This window comes from Natator depressus, chromosome 1, assembly GCF_965152275.1.
Source record: "Natator depressus isolate rNatDep1 chromosome 1, rNatDep2.hap1, whole genome shotgun sequence".
Classification (NCBI taxonomy): Eukaryota; Metazoa; Chordata; order Testudines; family Cheloniidae; genus Natator; species Natator depressus.
This window is the reverse complement of record NC_134234.1, coordinates 151590686-151607686: the sequence shown is the minus strand read 5'-3', so window position 1 is coordinate 151607686 and position 17001 is coordinate 151590686. Positions and strand designations below refer to the sequence as shown.

At 44.1% G+C, this 17001-nt stretch overlaps 1 protein-coding gene across 4 annotated transcripts in view; it reads right to left on the bottom strand.

Moving 5' to 3' along the window:
• Positions 1 to 322: 322 nt before the first annotated feature.
• Positions 323 to 17001, bottom strand: part of DDX3X (DEAD-box helicase 3 X-linked) — a 33528-nt gene continuing 16849 nt past the window's right edge. For 2 of the 4 annotated variants that reach the window (XM_074969050.1, XM_074969064.1), the window contains 11 exons: positions 15132 to 15267; positions 9928 to 10013; positions 8729 to 8827; positions 8492 to 8652; positions 6664 to 6808; positions 6361 to 6550; positions 5870 to 6051; positions 5653 to 5770; positions 2932 to 3088; positions 1420 to 1568; positions 323 to 942 (listed from right to left, as the gene is read on the bottom strand). In XM_074969050.1, coding sequence (XP_074825151.1) covers positions 857 to 942; positions 1420 to 1568; positions 2932 to 3088; positions 5653 to 5770; positions 5870 to 6051; positions 6361 to 6550; positions 6664 to 6808; positions 8492 to 8652; positions 8729 to 8827; positions 9928 to 10013; positions 15132 to 15267 — 1509 coding nt within the window. In that variant the 3' untranslated portion in view covers positions 323 to 856. The remainder of the gene's footprint in view (positions 943 to 1419; positions 1569 to 2931; positions 3089 to 5652; positions 5771 to 5869; positions 6052 to 6360; positions 6551 to 6663; positions 6809 to 8491; positions 8653 to 8728; positions 8828 to 9927; positions 10014 to 15131; positions 15268 to 17001) is intronic. The other 2 variants (XM_074969057.1, XM_074969071.1) reach the window with 1 other exon arrangement.

The window sequence follows — 17001 nt, the reverse complement described above, 5'->3', positions numbered from 1 at the left end:
ATAGATGAATTCTCCTAAAAACTATTTCAAGTTATCAGACCTTTAAACGTTCCCTGTAATATTCTGCCCACATTTGGCTAGCTCACATTAATGATCTGCCTAAACATTGAAAAAGGAATTGCTGTATTTACTTGCATTAACTTCAAAAACAGTGCTTTTAATGTATGCATGTATCCATACATCATCTCATCATGACTGGAATGGCTTATTAAAGACTATCAGGTTCTAAGTACCTATCCAGGATAGAGTGAGCAAATCAGAACTTTAACTTAGTACAGTTTTGCCACATTAGAAACTAATTCCATTGATATGCTTCAAGATGTTTGTTTTTTTTTTTTTTTCAAATCTGCAAAGTATCAAAAGCCCTAATGCAGGCTACCGCATAAGTTTTTGTAATATTATGGATGAACCGATGATTCCTGTTTAAGTTGTATCACACCTGTGTGCCAAGGTTTGATTTTAGCTCAAGTTCAGTAATTTTGATTTTGTCAACAATTGATATCTTGAGCATTACTGAGCCAACAGGACATCAAAATAAAAGTTGTCTAAAGTTAAAGGCACAGTACATTAACAAACAAATGATCCTCAGTCACAAAATTAGAAATGCAGTTTGGGGTTGGGGTGGCTGGGAGGGGAGTTAATCCTGACTACAGCAATGGAATCTTCACCTTCAAAATAGGGCTGCTTGTTCCTTTTGTTTCTTCTGTGACCTTGAGCTCCCTTAAAAAAAATTTCAGTGGAGAATCACAGCTGGTAATGTACTGCGAGTTCTTGAAGCTACACAAGGTATAGTCTGGCTAAGTTACATGTGGTTTCCATATTAGCTTGTTTGGTGGGATGTCTGCTGCAAGCAGACTCAGTTGCCCCACCAGTCAACCCCCTGGGAGTTATAGTTTCCTCCATATCCATCACTGTTGTAGAAGCCGCCTCCATAGCCACCACCTATTAGGAAAGAACAAAACCACATCAACTTACTAAAACCTTTATGTCCTTACACAGGCTACCCCCTTTTCTCTTCTTCCCTGGACAGAAGCTTTCTGTGGACCAAGATGGGGGGGAGGGCAGGAGGAAGAAGAGAGGAGGCAGCGGATGAGAACACACTGACAATACATGGTATTGTAAAGCTAAAAATTAAGATTGGGAAAGCTTCAGTGTGTAACCAGTTTACAATAATTTTGGGTACCACAACAGATATATTGCGCCAGCTAAATCATCCTCTGAATTGTAAAGTTCAGTGTAACAGGCTATAGTAAATTCACAGTCCTTACACAGACAAACATTTAAGAGTTGGCTACTTTATAAAAATTTGTTTTAAGACAAGACCTGGTTTTCCGAAAAAAGTTCCAGAGCTTGTTTTGAAGCTGCCATCACCAGCCCCCTCCTTTGTACTGGATTACAAGGGGACAGACAGACAATTACCTCCAAATCCTCTGCTGCCGCCATGGCCGCTGCTGCTACTGCCACCACCACCGCTGCGGCTGCTGCTTGGTCGACTACTGCTAAAGCTACTACTGCTGCCACCGCTACTTGTTCGATAGTCTCTGGCACCAAATCCTCCACTGAACCGACTATACAGAAAGAGAAACATTCACAGCTTGTTCTTATTGCGGTCTGGCAGAATGCAATTATTAAGACAGCTGCTTTGAAATCTAGGGCAGAGTTTTGTAAAGCTGTTTGAAATGAATTTTTGCAGAATACAGCAGTGCCCTTATTGCTTAGTTTCAGCACCACTGTTTGTTGCTTGCAAGCCTCTCACTGCGACTTGGACAGCCTCATGCTGTCCATGTTCCATTTGAAAGCAGCAAAAGAAAAGACGCTACTGTCAATCTATGTAGCTTACTTTTCAGTTGACTAAACCATAACAGATGGCAAGAATGTAGACTCCTAGACTACCGAGAGAGTTGCTTCTTTAGAGTTCAGCTATAGGTCTGATACAGCACAACCCCCCAGTTGTACAGGGGTGAAGAGGACGCAGCTGAAGAGCAGTACTAGCTATTTAAGGAACTAGTGACAAATACCACTAATTCACTCAAAACTGATAACTACAGATTAATATGAAGAAAAAATGACTGACATTTCATAGGCACTTTTGGTTTTTAACCACCCCCCCCCCCCCCCCCCCCATTATGCTGCTCATTTATTCTGCTGCACCATCTAGAGTTGTTTTTCTATACGAAGGAGTTCACTCCCTCTTAATCTAAAGATGGCTACAATATCTTCAGCCCCCATGTTCACGGGCTTGGAACCCACAGTATAGTAGTGCAACAAGAAATATTCTTGTCCATATGGCAGCAATTCATTTATTGGTTAATAGGACAGAATGAATATCTTACAGCAGGAAAGTGTCTCAGCTGATGCAATATGATTGAGACCTTGCTTTTTACTGCATAATAGTGGAAGCTATTAAAAAAATAAAAAGCACATCTATCTATTCCAAGTGGTAAAGCACACTTGGTTTTCCAATGGTTTCTAATGTGTAAAAAAAAAAAGCTTGTCTTATTTGTTCCTCTTCCCAAAATGATTATTCAGCTCTTAAAAGAGGAGTTATTCCTATCTAGTTTAACTGGATTTTGGAGATTTTAGCATAGAGGGGACTTTAATGACAAGATGTGGCTTCCTACGGGGGGCTCATTTTGAAACAAAAACTGAAGAAAAAACTTCTAACGGAAGAGCAAATTCTCAGAGATCCTTTATAGTAGAGTTGGAAATACAAATAAGGCAAATGTTAAGACCAACAACTTGGAGCAGTTTAGAGGACTCACACTGCAATCACAGACAGCAATACTAAAATATCTCAGCTAAAACTGTCTTCCATGTTATCTGAAGTTTAATTAAAGCAAAGGTTTAGGCAATAGGAACCTGAATCTGCAACCGTGGAACTGGCATAAAATGGATTATGCCCTTAAGTAGTCAGAGTCCTATTCAAGTTACCTCTTCGAACGCCCACGACTGCTACCACCCTTATGAATCTGCTCATAAGCCATGTTTTCCAACCACGATGGTACTTCCTGTTTTGCTTCAACAAGGAGATCCAGCAAGTCCTTGGTGATGTTTATGTTCCTCTCATTGAAGAATGAGGTGGCAAGCCCTTTAAAAAAATAAAATTGATTCTCAACATTAGGTAACTTAGTATGATGCTTCAAGACACTTTCTGTGTAGCTCAGATGAATGTGTACTTGAACAGGAGGAAAAAAAAAGTACTTGGTGGGTTTTATATTGAACAGGCTAGGCTTGTACTGAACTTTAAAGATATCTGAAATTGGTCTTAGGACAGGAAGCTGCCTAATAAAATAAGTATCCGTCACAGACACCACTAGGCTTGAAGTAGAGCAGACAAACTAGTTAGTTTCTCTTTACTTGAGAGCACCTCAGGCAATACAAAACATTAGAATACTATGTAATTGGGGTATTGCATAGGAAGATACCTAGCAGATGCTGAATTTCCTCTGAGATGTACAGTAAATCAGCAAACATCCAAATGTTTGTTCCTGTTTCCCTCCCTGGGAATTCACTTTGAGAGTTCTCTCTCAATGAAGCAGAAGTGTCAGTGAGCCTTCTCTTGTGGCAAGCTGCCTTATTAACCTGATGTTAGGTAACCAGCCTACAGGACTTGGTATAAATTTTATCCAGATTATGGTGTTATACTAGCCTTTGCAGCAACAACCTGACTGCATGCCTGACTGCAAATATTTTTATTTGTGTTTTAACAGAACATGCATAAATGGCAGTTGGTCCATGTGCACTTGCATGCAAGAATTTAGCAGCTTTCTTAAAAAGAAAAGCCAACTGGAGCTCTGCTATACTGGTTTCTAGGGCTGTTATTTAATCAGTTAACACATGCTATTAACTTAAAAATTAATCAGTTTTAATTGCACTGTTAGCAATAGCATACCAGCTTAAATTTATTAAATATTTTTGGATTCTTCTCTACATTTTCAAATACATTGATTTCAATCACACAACCATTTACAGTGTGAACTTCTATTTATTAAAAATATTTCTGCTATAAACAAAAGAAATTTTTCAATTCACCTCATACAAGTACTATAGTGTAATCTTTGTTGTGAAAAGTGCAACTTACAAATGTAGATTTTTTTGGGTTCCGTAACAGCACTCAAAAAACAAAACAGTGTAAAACTTCAGTGCCTACAAGTCCATTCAGTCCTACTTCTTGTAGAGTCAATCACTAAGACAAAACAAGTCTGCTTACATTTACAGGAGATAATGCTGCCCTCTTATTTACAATGGTCACCAGAAAGCAAGAACAGGCATTTGCATGGTACTTTTGTAGCTGGCATTGATTGCAAAGTATTTAGTGCCCGAGATGCTAAACATTCACATGCCCCTTCATGCTTTGGCCACCATTCCAGAGGACATGCTTCTATGCTGATGCTGCTTGTTTTTTTAAAAAAAAAAAAAGCATTAAATTTATGATTGAATTCCTTGGGGGAGAATAGTATGTCTCCTGCTCCATTTTACCTGCATTCTAACATCTGAGACTGCTATAACCAATAACCCAGCACATTGTTCATTTTAAGAACACTTTCTTTGCGTTTTGTCAAAATCTGCAGTGAAGGTACCAATGTGAGATTTCTAAAGTTCGCTACAGCACCTGACCCACTGTTTAAGAATCTGAAGTGCCTTCCACAATCTAAGAGGGATGAGGTGTGGAGCATGCTTTCAGAAGTCTTAAGAGCAAACACTCCTGATGTGGAAGCTACAGAACCCGAACCACCAAAAAAAAAAAAAAACACACAACCACACCCAACCTTCTGCTGGTGGCATCTGAATCAGATGCCAAAAGTGAACATGCATCAGTCTGCACCACTTTTGATCACTACTGATCAGAACCCCTCATTAACATGGATGCATGTCCTCTAGACTGGTGACTGAATCACAAAGATATATGAATCTTCACTGCATGTGGCACAAATATTTTGCAACACTGGTTATAACAGTGCCATGTGAACACCTGTTCTCACTTTCAGGTGAGAAAATAAAAAGCGGGCAGCTGCAACTGTAAAACTTGTTTGTCTGACTAATTGGCTGAAGTAGGACCAAGTGGACTTGCAGGCGCTAAAATTTTAGCTTGAAGCCAAAAATAAAACAGGTTTTTTGGTACATAATTCTACATTTGTAAGTTCAACTTTCATGATAAAGTCTGCACTACAGTACTCGTATGAGATGAACTGAAAAATAGTATTTCTTGTTTATATAGCACAGTTTGTAATATATAAAGTTAGCATTTTACACTTGTTGTAATTGAAATCAATATATTTGAAAACTTAGAAAACATCCAAAATTTAAACAGCATTTATTAACCGTGATTTACTTTTTAATCACTTGACACCTACTGGTTTCCCATACTGCCTTCCTACCTATTCTACCATGGCTTTAGACATGGGGGAAGGGGGAGAGACTGGAGCAATAAAAGACTTGCACAGAATTTTGCTCAGTTTAATAAAACTGGAATTAAGATTACTGCTACAAAGACTAGACGTGGGTTTGTCTGAAACAGTAGGTCAAGTAAGCTTTCTTTTGTAGTTCACGTTTACTCTATAGCTAATCTATATATAGTGTTACTTATAACCCACTGGAATACTACACTTGAAGAGCATCTTCTAGCAGACAATTCACTTTTAAGAGTCTTACCAAGGTTTCCCACACGGCCTGTACGACCAATGCGATGCACATATTCTTCAATGTCACTTGGCAAGTCAAAGTTTATGACGTGTTTCACATTTGAAATGTCCAATCCTCTTGCTGCAACCTAATGGTGAAGAAGTTCAACTGTCAGCTCTTAGCAAAGCTTCACAAGAATGAAGTGAAATTTAACATACATCTTCAGTAAGAAAAGTTAGGGACTTACTGCTGTGGCAACCAGAATTGGGCTTCTGCCTGAGCGGAACTGGTGCAGAGCTTCTTCTCTGTCTCTCTGAGAGCGATCTCCATGGATGCTTGTACAAGCGTATCCTTCGTGGTAGAGAAAGTCCTCCAGAGAATCAGCTCCCTTTTTAGTCTCCACGAACACCAGAGTCAGTGAATCTTTGCCTAATGCAAGAAGTTAAACTACAGATTTACCACCAGCAATGCTACATCTGCAAATATTTAGCACCCCCAACTGGTAAAAGGTAGTTTCTGTATCTTCTGTTGCAGTTTAATTGTGTATTTATTACATTACTTCATTCAATGAGAGATGGAGTACCAAGGCCATTCCCCCTCCCATGATCTTTATATTACCCAAGAAGTTTATTTGCATGCATACTGTTTTAAGTCAAAGCAAAAACATTCACAACATATGAAAAAACAGGGAGGAAAAGACTAACAGCTTTTCCTCCACCTAACATAGATTCTCATTACCTGAGCCATTAGAGCTGTGTTGAAATTCTCCCAAACAGTCTTTACCTGTGGCATTTAGCAGGTCAAGCAGAAATGACCGTTTGTCTGACTCTTCCACCCACACTACTTTCTGTGTGATGTTCTCAGATGTAGAGCCAACTCTGCCAACAGCCAGGAAGATATATTCATCCAGGAAGTCACGGGCAAGCATCTAGGAGGTAGACACAAAAAATTCACCATTTTTCCCCCCCCACAAGGACTGGGGGAGTTCAGAAAGTACTACATTAAGCTTGTAGGTCAAAAAAGCCGCAAGCCAGACAGTACCTGGATTTCCTTGGGAAAAGTAGCACTGAACATCATGGTATGACGAACTCCCTTTGGTGGCATAGTATCTTGTTCAACAATACGGCGAATTTGAGGCTCAAACCCCATATCAAGCATGCGATCAGCTTCATCCAGTACCAGGTATCTGGGAGTAGATGAAGAGGATCAAAATTGCTTAAAATGAGGAAAACCTGAGGTTTTTTTTTGTTTTAAAAAAAATCCACACACACACACACACCAGGCTATTTTTTCCAACCGCCATTAATTTAATGTAGTATGCCAGGATTATTCAATGATAGCTTGTACAACCCAATGTGAGTCAGGAAGTATTTATGAGCTATATGCAGCTTTAAAATGACAGACATAGTCAATTTAACAGTATTAAGGCATGCTTTTACAAATGTTTGGCAGCAAAATTCTCTGCACATGCAGTATGATCATTCCCCCTGGAACCTCAGCTTGGAGCAGGGTTTCTCAACAAATTTTGGTTGCCTCAGAGCGTGGCCACCAACTCTTGGCTTACTATTTTTCCTAAAATACTAATTAATTTTAGGAAAAAACCAAACATGCATATAAATGTCCCAAACCATTGTAATTTATGAAGAGTCTGGGTTTTTTGTTGTTAACTCAGTAATAAAAATAAAGTAAAGTAGTTGTCTCTATTCTTTACCTAACCTAAACAGAACAGAAACAAGAATAAGGTGTTTTGCATGCTCTTATCTTTGGTTTCTTTTGCTGGCCTTTAAAAAAAGGCCACACATTTGCTAGCTAGTAAGCCTGCTGCTGTGAAAAGTGGTATTTGTATGTTTGCTCCTATGAAAAATATTAATGAACATACAAATATCACTTTTCACAGCACATTTACTCAGCACTGGCAAGCTAGGGAACAAATTAAGCTGTGGACGGGGAGGAAGGCAGCAGGGGCCAGCTCAGATTTGGAAGGTGGGGGATGAGCCTGGAGCCAGCACCTGAAGCCCTGTGACCAGGAGCCCAGTGTCATGCAGCTGAAAGATGCAGCAGAGGCCAAGGGTGATAGGTGAGCCTGGGACCAGAGGCCAAAGCCCTGTGGCTGGGGCCTTGGGATGGAGTCCACTGCCACACACACCCAGAGCCCAGGAATAGATGAGGCAGCAGGGGGCCATAGACTACAGGCAGGTGGTGGTGAGCCTGGGGCCAGCACACAGGCCACTGCACGGCTGGGGCCAGAGCCTGCTGTCCTGTGGCTGAAGTCCAGGGCCGAAGGAGGCAGCAGGAACCAAGTGTGGGTTTTTTGGGGGGGGGGGAAGGGGGGAGAGAGAAAGTGATAAGCCTGGGGCCTGCTGCTCACCACCACGTGGCTGCAACCACAAGCCCAAGCCCCACCGCCCCAGGAAGGTAGAGAACACACCAGCTGCCTGCTCCTCCAGCATTTCTGGCTCCAGAGGGGGCAGGACCCAACTCCTTCTGGCAGGCCCAGGGGACCCCCCCCAATCACCACCCAGGAAGCAGTAGACCCAAGAGAAGGCTCTGGTGGCCATGTTTGAAAAACACTGGCTTAGAGTGTCCCCTAGCTTGCCAGTGCTGTGTAAATGTGCTGTGAAAAGTGATATTTGTATGTTCATTATTCATACAACAGGTATAAAGGATTTGCATTGTGAAATCTAACTGTTCAACTAGTAAGCCTTTCCTAAATAACTGTCTAGCAAAACATCGGACAATCCTATGGATTACTATTATTTACAGTTAGCTGTTGTGTTTGTACACTGAAAAAACATCTAAGTCCCAGGATCTTGTCAGAAATTCTATAGACATTTGTAAGACTGTCAAATTCTGAGACCATTTCACCTACTTGCAAAAGTCCAATCCAATCTTTCCCCTCTCCATCATGTCAACCAGTCGTCCTGGAGTTGCCACAAGCAAGTGACACCCACGTTCCAAGTCACGTATCTGTTGACCAATGTCAGCACCACCGTAGACAACACAAGGACGAACTTTGGAACGATATGCAAACTGTAAGAACAGAACTAGTTATTTTCTGTTTTTTTAAAAAGCTCAGGATATTGTACTAACAAGTTGCCAAAGATACCTTTCTGGCTTCTTCATAGATCTGCACTGCCAGTTCTCTAGTTGGAGCCAGGACTAGAGAGATTGGGTATTGCTTACGGCGTCCATACCTTCCATTTTCCTGAAGGACAGACATTTAGAATAAATACTTGAAACTAGAGCCATTTCAAACCCTGCACACATGCTTCTCCCATAATTCTGAAACTTTGCCACCAGCACAGCACTCTTGGCTGAGCTTGGATCACAGACCAAATGGACCATCAGCAGCTTTCTTTGCTCTAAAGTGGACCACTACCTGCAACTGAGGCTCTCAATGCTATTTATATTTCAAAGGACCTGTTGCTGAGTTGTTAAAAAGGAGGAGTACAGGAAGTCTTCCACTGCAGAACGTCTCAATCATGCTTTAGGCACTGGTTCTAAAGACTTGTGTCCCAGGTACACTATCAGGTATACCAGGTGACAATGCTAACAGCGTGTCTTTAGGGGGCAGAACTGCAGAGATTTTAAAAACTCCTGGTGAACATTACTTATTTTTAAGTCTGAAAAAAGGGATTCAATACTCTGACTTTTTTATGGGGGGGGGGGGCGGTCTTATTGCTGCACCAGGGAGTAACTTTACTTAGAAATAGCCACATTTCAGGGTGGACGGCTAAGGCTACAAGACATGCTTATTACCAGTATGTTCCCCCCCCCCAACCTTCATTCTGGAAACCACACTGCAAGTGATCCTCTCTTCTTGAAGATTATGTGACTAGTCCTAAGAAGAGTTTAGTCCCTAGGCTATCAAGAATTGCTCTGTAGTCCTCTACGGGCATAAACTAAATAGAAATTTGGCAGCAAGCAGTTTTGTTTTAAGGTGTTCCTCTTGTTATAAGAGCCTGATAATTATAGTATGAATGTCTGTCTGAATGAAGACAGGATTTGTTCATTAGATGGTAATACGCTTTTTGTTTGTGAGCCAATACAAAAAAACCAAGAGGACCATGATGCCTATAGGTGAGCAGACAAGCAACAAATGAGCAGCTCTCTGAAACTGCCCTCTAAATTATTGGGGGCAAGAAATTGGGCACAGGCCTCTCTGAAACAGACTGCTTGTTAGTATGAATGCTATAACTGGACATCTCTAGAAAGATGAAACAGAAGAATTGCAGACAAGGAAAGCATCCTTTGGTGGACTGAGCTTGTTTTAACATTTCTGGGATTGCACATCTAAGAACTTGCCTTCATAGCCCTCAGAGCATCACCTGGACCATCTGTATAGATCTGACTCAATATTGGTAGAAGAAATGCAGCAGTTTTCCCAGAACCTATAAGAAATACAAAGGTTAATCTTGACAATAAAAGCATCAATACTTCCATCGAGTTATCAGCTGCAACACCTTACACAGTATTCTAGACACCTAGCTGAACTAGACTGTGCTCCTGACATTGCTAACAAGGCAAGAGATAAAAACGGTTACCTTTTTGTAACTGGTGTTTGAGATGTTGCTCATGTCCATTCCATTTTCGGTGTGTGCGTGCTCACCACATGCACTGGAAGTCCCCCCTGCCAATGGTATCTGCAGGGGACGGCTCTGGTGTGGCACATGTATGCACAGGCATAAGTAGTGCTGCTGGCTCCCCTCCACCCTCAGTTCCTTCTTGCTGGAAACTCCAATAGTGGGGAGGAAGGGGTGGGGTGGGGTCATGGAATAGACCTGACTACTACCTTATTGTAACTGGCGCTCTTCAAGATGTAACAGTCTTTTCTTTGAGGTCCATTCCATTGTAGGGGACTCCCAAGCAGTACCACTGGAAGCAGGTAGTGTTCATGGACATGTTGATTGGAACAGTGCTCTGCCAAAGTCAGTGTCATCTCTGGCCTGCTGAGGAGTGATGGTGAACTGCACTGTAAACATGTACAGTGAAGACTGCATGGCAGCCCTGCAGATGTCCTGGATAGGGACATCTGCTGCCTTCCTGGTGCAAAACACCTGAACCCTAGTCAAGTGAGCCTTTGCTATCAGAGGCACAGCCTCCACTAACTCGTAACAAGAATGGATGCAGGTGGTAATCCAATTTGAAATCCTCTAAGAGGACACCTGGAGGCCCTTCATCCTGCCAGCTGTCATGATAAAGAGTTGGGTTGGTCTGTGGAAAGACTTGGTGTGCTCCCAGTAGAATGCCAGGGCATGCCAGAAATCCAGAGTGTGAAACTGCCTCTCCCTATTGGTTGAGTGAGGCTATGCACAGAACACCAGGAGGAAGATATCCTGGTTGATGTCGAAATGCAACACCACTGTAGGCAGGAAAGCTGGATGGGGCTGCAACTGGACCTTGTCTTCACAGAATACCATATACAGTGGCTCTGAAGTGAGGGCTTTAGTTTGATACATGCCTTGCTGAGATAATTGCTACAAGGAATGCAAAGATGGCATGACAGATGGGAAAGGGAGCAAGAAGCCATGGGCTCAAAGGGAGGGCCCCGTGAGCCTGGAGAGGACTAGCTGAGGTCCCATTGGCAGAAAGCTATTCAAGGCCCTTCAGGAATCTGGCTGACATCTCATGCGAGAATACAGATTTACCTTGGATGTGAGGATGGAGAGCCAATATGGCTGCCAAGTGCACCTTGACTGAAAAGGCAAGACCCTTGTCCTTTAAGTGAAGCAAGTAATCCAAGATTAACTGTAAAGATAACTGGGTCAGGGAGATGTTGTGCTCAGATGCCCAGCAAGAGAAATGCTTCCACTTTGCCAGGTAAGCTGCTCTGGCGGAGGGCTTTTTGCTTTCTGAGAGAACCTCCAGTACCTGACTAGAGCCGACTTGTTCCTCTGGATTCAGCAATGCAGCATCCAAGCTGTGAGGTGGAGAGGTACAGTTGGCTCCTGCACCCCCAACAATGCTCCTGTGACAGGAGGTCTGGGTGGTTGGGCAGAGGCCATGGCCAGTTCCATGAGACAGTTGGAAAACAGGAGAGCAGGATCCAGGACACAGGCTGGAAAGTCACCCTTGACCACACCCTCAAAATGCCTGCTTACCACCCACTTGGTTATGGGTGGAGCTCAAGTGAGCAGAGGATGGTGGCTGGTGGTCTTGCTGGTGCTTTAGCCCTTGCCCTTCTTACAGAAGGGCTCTGACTGTGGTTGGCTCTCAAACCTATAGGTCTGTTGCAGCTTAAACCACTTCCTTACTGGCACGTACAGGCCCAGTGTGCAAGGTAGCCCTCAAGTCTTTCAGGCCGTGCCATTTACTGTTTGTCTGCTCTGAAAACAATGTCAGACCATTGAATGGAAAGTCTTGGATCGACTGTTGAACCTGTGTTGAAAGGCCTGACAATGGCAACTAGGACCCCTGCCTCATTGAAATAGCTGAGGCCATGGTTTGGGCTGAACCTCTGCGTCAGTATCCCTGGCTTGCATCTGAGGCCACTTGTAGGGCTGCCCTGGCCACCATCCTGCCCTCATCTAGGATAGCCAGGAAACCCTTCCTGGGCTCCTCTGGCAGGGAGTCAGAACTTGGCCATGGACGGCCAGTTATTAAAATTATAGCAGCTAAGCAAGGCCTGGTGGTTGTCCACTCAGCTGGAGATGCAGAATGTTTTTTTCTACCAAAGAGGTAGAGCCGCTTTGCTGCCTCCTTCAGCATTGAGCACAACACAAGGCCAACCAGGATCATTAGCTGCTGACACAATCAGTGAGCTTGGGGCTGGGTGGGTATAAAGATACCACATCCCTGTTAACTCTGCCTACTTGGAAATGGGGGCAGTGAGGCAGGTGCCTGCCACAGGGCCTTATGATTTTCATCACTCCCTTGTGCACCAGCAATGCCACTGGCAGGGGCTGCTGCACTCAGTACATCAAATGAGAACTCCTTGACTTCCAGCCCCATGTTTGAGGTGACCATCTTCAAGAGCTTGTGGTGAGCCTTTGCATTGTCCTGTGGGAACTGGGTGAAAGGGCTTTGCTATTGCCTCATAAGGTGAGGATGAGGAGGCAGATGTGTGTCTGCCAACTCTGCCATGGGATCCTTAGCCAAGGCTGGCTAAACCCAGGGAGCCTGCTCTGACTCTACATCTGAGTCAGGGGGTGGGCAAGAGGCTGTTGCTGACAATTTGTTGGATACCTATGATCCTGCGATGGTTGGGGAAATCCCTAGGGGTTCCAGGGTTGGCAGGGGGCAGGCCACTGGCCCTGGGGCCATGCTGGCAGGAATGCTGGTGCCCTTGATGGGTGGTCCTAGGCCACAGGCAGAATCTCCTCCCTGCTGTTGGAGCCTGAGGAGGGAGGGAAATACACATCTGGGGGACCAGGATGGTGCCAAGGCTGCCTATCTACCCTGATCATCAGTTCCGGCCCTGAACCTCTGCAGAGGATCTGTACGAGGGTGATGGCTCCCAGTGCCATGATCCTGGCCCCAGTACCCTGGCAACTGACACCTTGTGTTTAGTGAGTGATGCTGTTCTGTTGAGCAGGAATGTGAGTAGACTGACATGTCTGAGACTGCCGACATGCTTGTGGTGAATTGTACCAGTGGTCCAGCAATGGGGATCTAAGGACAGGTGTCTCAATCCTCTGGATTGGTGCCATGTGCTGGGAGGGTAGCTCAGGTGCTCAACTGCTCAGCCCTCTCAGATCTTTGCTCTTCTCCAGCCCTCTCCTTCCCTTTACAGGATGTAGGAGAACATCCCCTCCCAGCCTCTTTGCTTTTTAGCCAGTAGCAGCAGATGGGTGCTTGTCTGAGGCCGGCGCCAGCAGCACGCTCTGCAACCAGGCAGTGGTGCTAGGAGCAGAATCCAATCTGGTTGGCTCCGAGGCTACGGAGCACCCAGAGACGAATATCCCATTCCTTTGTGTTCTGAAGCTCTTACAAATGTGACATTTGTAGCTAATGTGAGTTTCCGCTAAGCACTTCAAACAGCTCCTATGGCAGGGATCAGCAACCTTTGGCACATGGGCCACCAGAGTAAGCCCCTGGCAGGTCAGGCCAGTTTGTTTACCTGCAGCATGTGCAGGTTCCCACCTGACCACTGTTCACTGTCCCAGGCCAATGGAGGCTGTGGGAAGCGGTGGCCAGTACATCCCTCAGCCTGTGCCCCTTCTTGCAGCAGTGAACTGTGGCCAGTGGGAGCCACAATCTGCCGAACATGGCAGGTAAACAAACCTGCCTGACCCACCAGGGGCTTACCTTGGCAGGCCGCATGCCGAAGGTTGCTGATCCCTGTTCTGTGGGAACTCACTCACTGGCATGGGTATCTTACAACAGGCAGAAGATTTGAAGCCTGGGGACCAGGGCCTGCCCTGTCCCTACGCTAAGTCCTGTTTGGGACTAACAAATGCACTAAAACTACACTAAGGGAACTATAAAATAAAATTTCTAACTATATACAGAAAGTTCACAACTAGCCACAGCTGAAAGGAGTAAACTGGCACAGGCAAGGAGACATTCCAGCAGCGTCACTGGCAGTAAGAAGGAACTGAGGGTGGGGGAGCCAACAATGCTCCTTATACCAATGCATACGTGTGCCACTCCAGAGGGCGCCAGAGCTGGTTCCCTATGGATACCACTGAGGGGAGAAAAAACTTCTGGCATGAGTACATGTGGTAAGCACACACACACACACCCCCCCCACCCCCACAATAGAATGGACATGAGCAACCACTCTAAGGGCATATCTAAACTTACTTCCAGTGTGATCAATCCCGCAGGGGGTGGGGGGTTGATTTATTGTGTCTAGTGAAAACACAATTGACTGCTGAGTGCTCTCCCGTTGACACCGGTACTCCACTGGAGTGAGAAGCTTAGGCAGAGTCGACAGGGGAGCAGCAGCAGTCAACCTACTGCAGTGAAGACACCACAGTAAGTAGATCTAAATGTGTCTACTTCAGCTATGCTATTTTCACAGTCTAAGTTAGGCAGCTTCAGCTGACTTAGCTAGCCTGCCACCACACCTGCCCAGTGTAGACCAGGCCTAAGAAGAACCAGGTACTCAAGGCAGATAATTTTACTCCCCCTACCTTTCACTACATTCTGAGTTAATACTGATCCCACTTGGGCCAAAGAAACACTATAAAAACATGGCAGTTGTCTCAATAGACAGAAGCCACCATCTGCCATTAAATTATGTACTAAGCCTTAAAAATGCTGTATTCTAAGTACTAAGAGGCACCTGGCACCCTCAGAAGAGGACATGACAAGTCAGTCACCCTCACCTCTATTATTGGTCAATCCAGATTTTGTGCTAGTGTGTTCTTGCTCAAAGGATAGCAGGCTACAGTTCCCAATATGAGGGAAACTCAGGAGCACTAAGTTTGTCTGTCATGAGCAAGCAGCTGCTTCCTTTTTATTAATTTTTATCATCTGCAGTTTGAAGATTTGATCCAATTCCCACCCATTTCAAGCTCAACTGGAAAGTCAAAATTGTTATAGGTGCAAGGTCAGAAACCTACCTGTCTGGGCACAGGCCATCAAATCTCTCTTGTCCTTGATGATAGGTATAGCATGTTTCTGAACTGGAGTAGGACGGGTGTAGCGAGTGAGCTCAATGTTGCCCATGATAATTTCTCCCATGTCAAGGTCACTGAACTGTAACAGACATGGGGGGGGGGGGAACGAAAGGAGAGTTAATGGAGAATTGACTTCAGAACCTTCTCACTGAAAATATAAAAAAAACTCAGCCCAAGTGACTCATGTATCTATAAGATTAATCTGCTCAGTACATGTACACAAAAGAAACTTAGCAACATTTTAAAAACTTGACATATTCAATGATGTACTTGTTCCTCTTTGCCTGTGTATAAGCAGCATAAAAGTTTAAGACCAAGTAGAAGTCAGGCTTCCAAGCAAATGAGACTTATGCATAACCATGGAACTAGTGGTCTCATCATGTGACATCCCATCTAAAAATCATCTTAGAAACAGCTTTAAAAAGTGATAAAGCCCAACCTCATCCCTACAACTAAAGAAACAAGCAGCTCTTGCACCACTTATAGACCAAGGCACCTTCCAGTAAAATCTTTCAAGCATTTAAACTGTGCCCCACCTCCCCCAAAAAACCCCCACACACCACACGCAGAAGAGCATCACTAGCTCCTTCTCTTCCCCCTTCCCTTGAAATCTTTAAAGTACTGCAGTGATCCTTAATTCAGAGTTTAATCTTGCACAAAAGAACAGTGTGGTCAACTGAGAAACCTGCAAGTCATGATTAGTTCATCATAAAGAGATGCTAGAAAGGCAGATACTAATCAGATATTGCAGAAGTTTATTAGTTGTCCCAAAGCTCTTGTGGACTGACTACATGGCAGGTCTCCTGATCATGGACATACTGGCAGGCCATCACATGTGCTGAGAACCACTAAAGTCATAAAAACCCCAGAAAGCAGTGTTCAAGCAGTATCCAGAAAGCAGTGTTCACCTGTTGCTGCCCTACTTCGCCACAGAGTAGAATTTATCTATCTGTACAGTAACTGAAGTTGAGATGTTTTATCCCTATGGGTGGTCAGTCATAGGATTGATACAGAATTCTGAAAAACACTCAAGCAGGAAACAAGGATGGGGTATAGGGTCACCTTGTCATGGTAAAAAGGCAGTATAGAAAAGGTCAGCCATGAGTGCCCCCAGATTCCCTACCCTTCTGGCCAAAGTTATGGTGATTAAGAATCAAGTCTTCAGGAACAGGTGGAGGAGTGAACAGCTACCCCACAGGTTCAAACAGAGGGTTCCTTAAGTGAGGAAACAGATTATACAACACGCTAAGGAACCTGGCTATGGTAGAGCGAGGAAAAAAAAAAAGTCCTTTGACTGGTGGATAAGAGGCTATAATAGCAGCCAAGTAAATTACACTAGAGCTTAGGTGATAACCCTGGTGCTTTATAAATCCAGCAGGTAAATCAAGTATATCTGAGGTGAGATTCAGAAAGGAATCCAGATTGACGGATACACCAGACTTGAAAGCACCTCAACTTTTGTAGATCGGTTCTCTCCTTGCTGCTCAGGAGTAGGGAATGAACCTCAGGACAGTAGTGCAACTCTATGCCAGAGAACCAGTTAAGGAACTATGCCTTATAGTATAGAAGTGAGATGGGTTATGGTACCAGTGTCCTGCTGTCTCCAGAGATTTGCTACAAGGGAAAGACAAAGGCACTCAGATGTGAAGCAGGTCCAGGAATCATTCTTGCCTTAGCTAGGAAGATGCTATTAGGATAGCTACTACTTGCTTATTTCCATTTGTTCAAAGCCCTGAAGATCAATGGTGTGGAAGCAGGTGTACAACTGAGTGGCCTAGGGATAGAGAGGGTGTCCCCACCCATGGAGATTAAA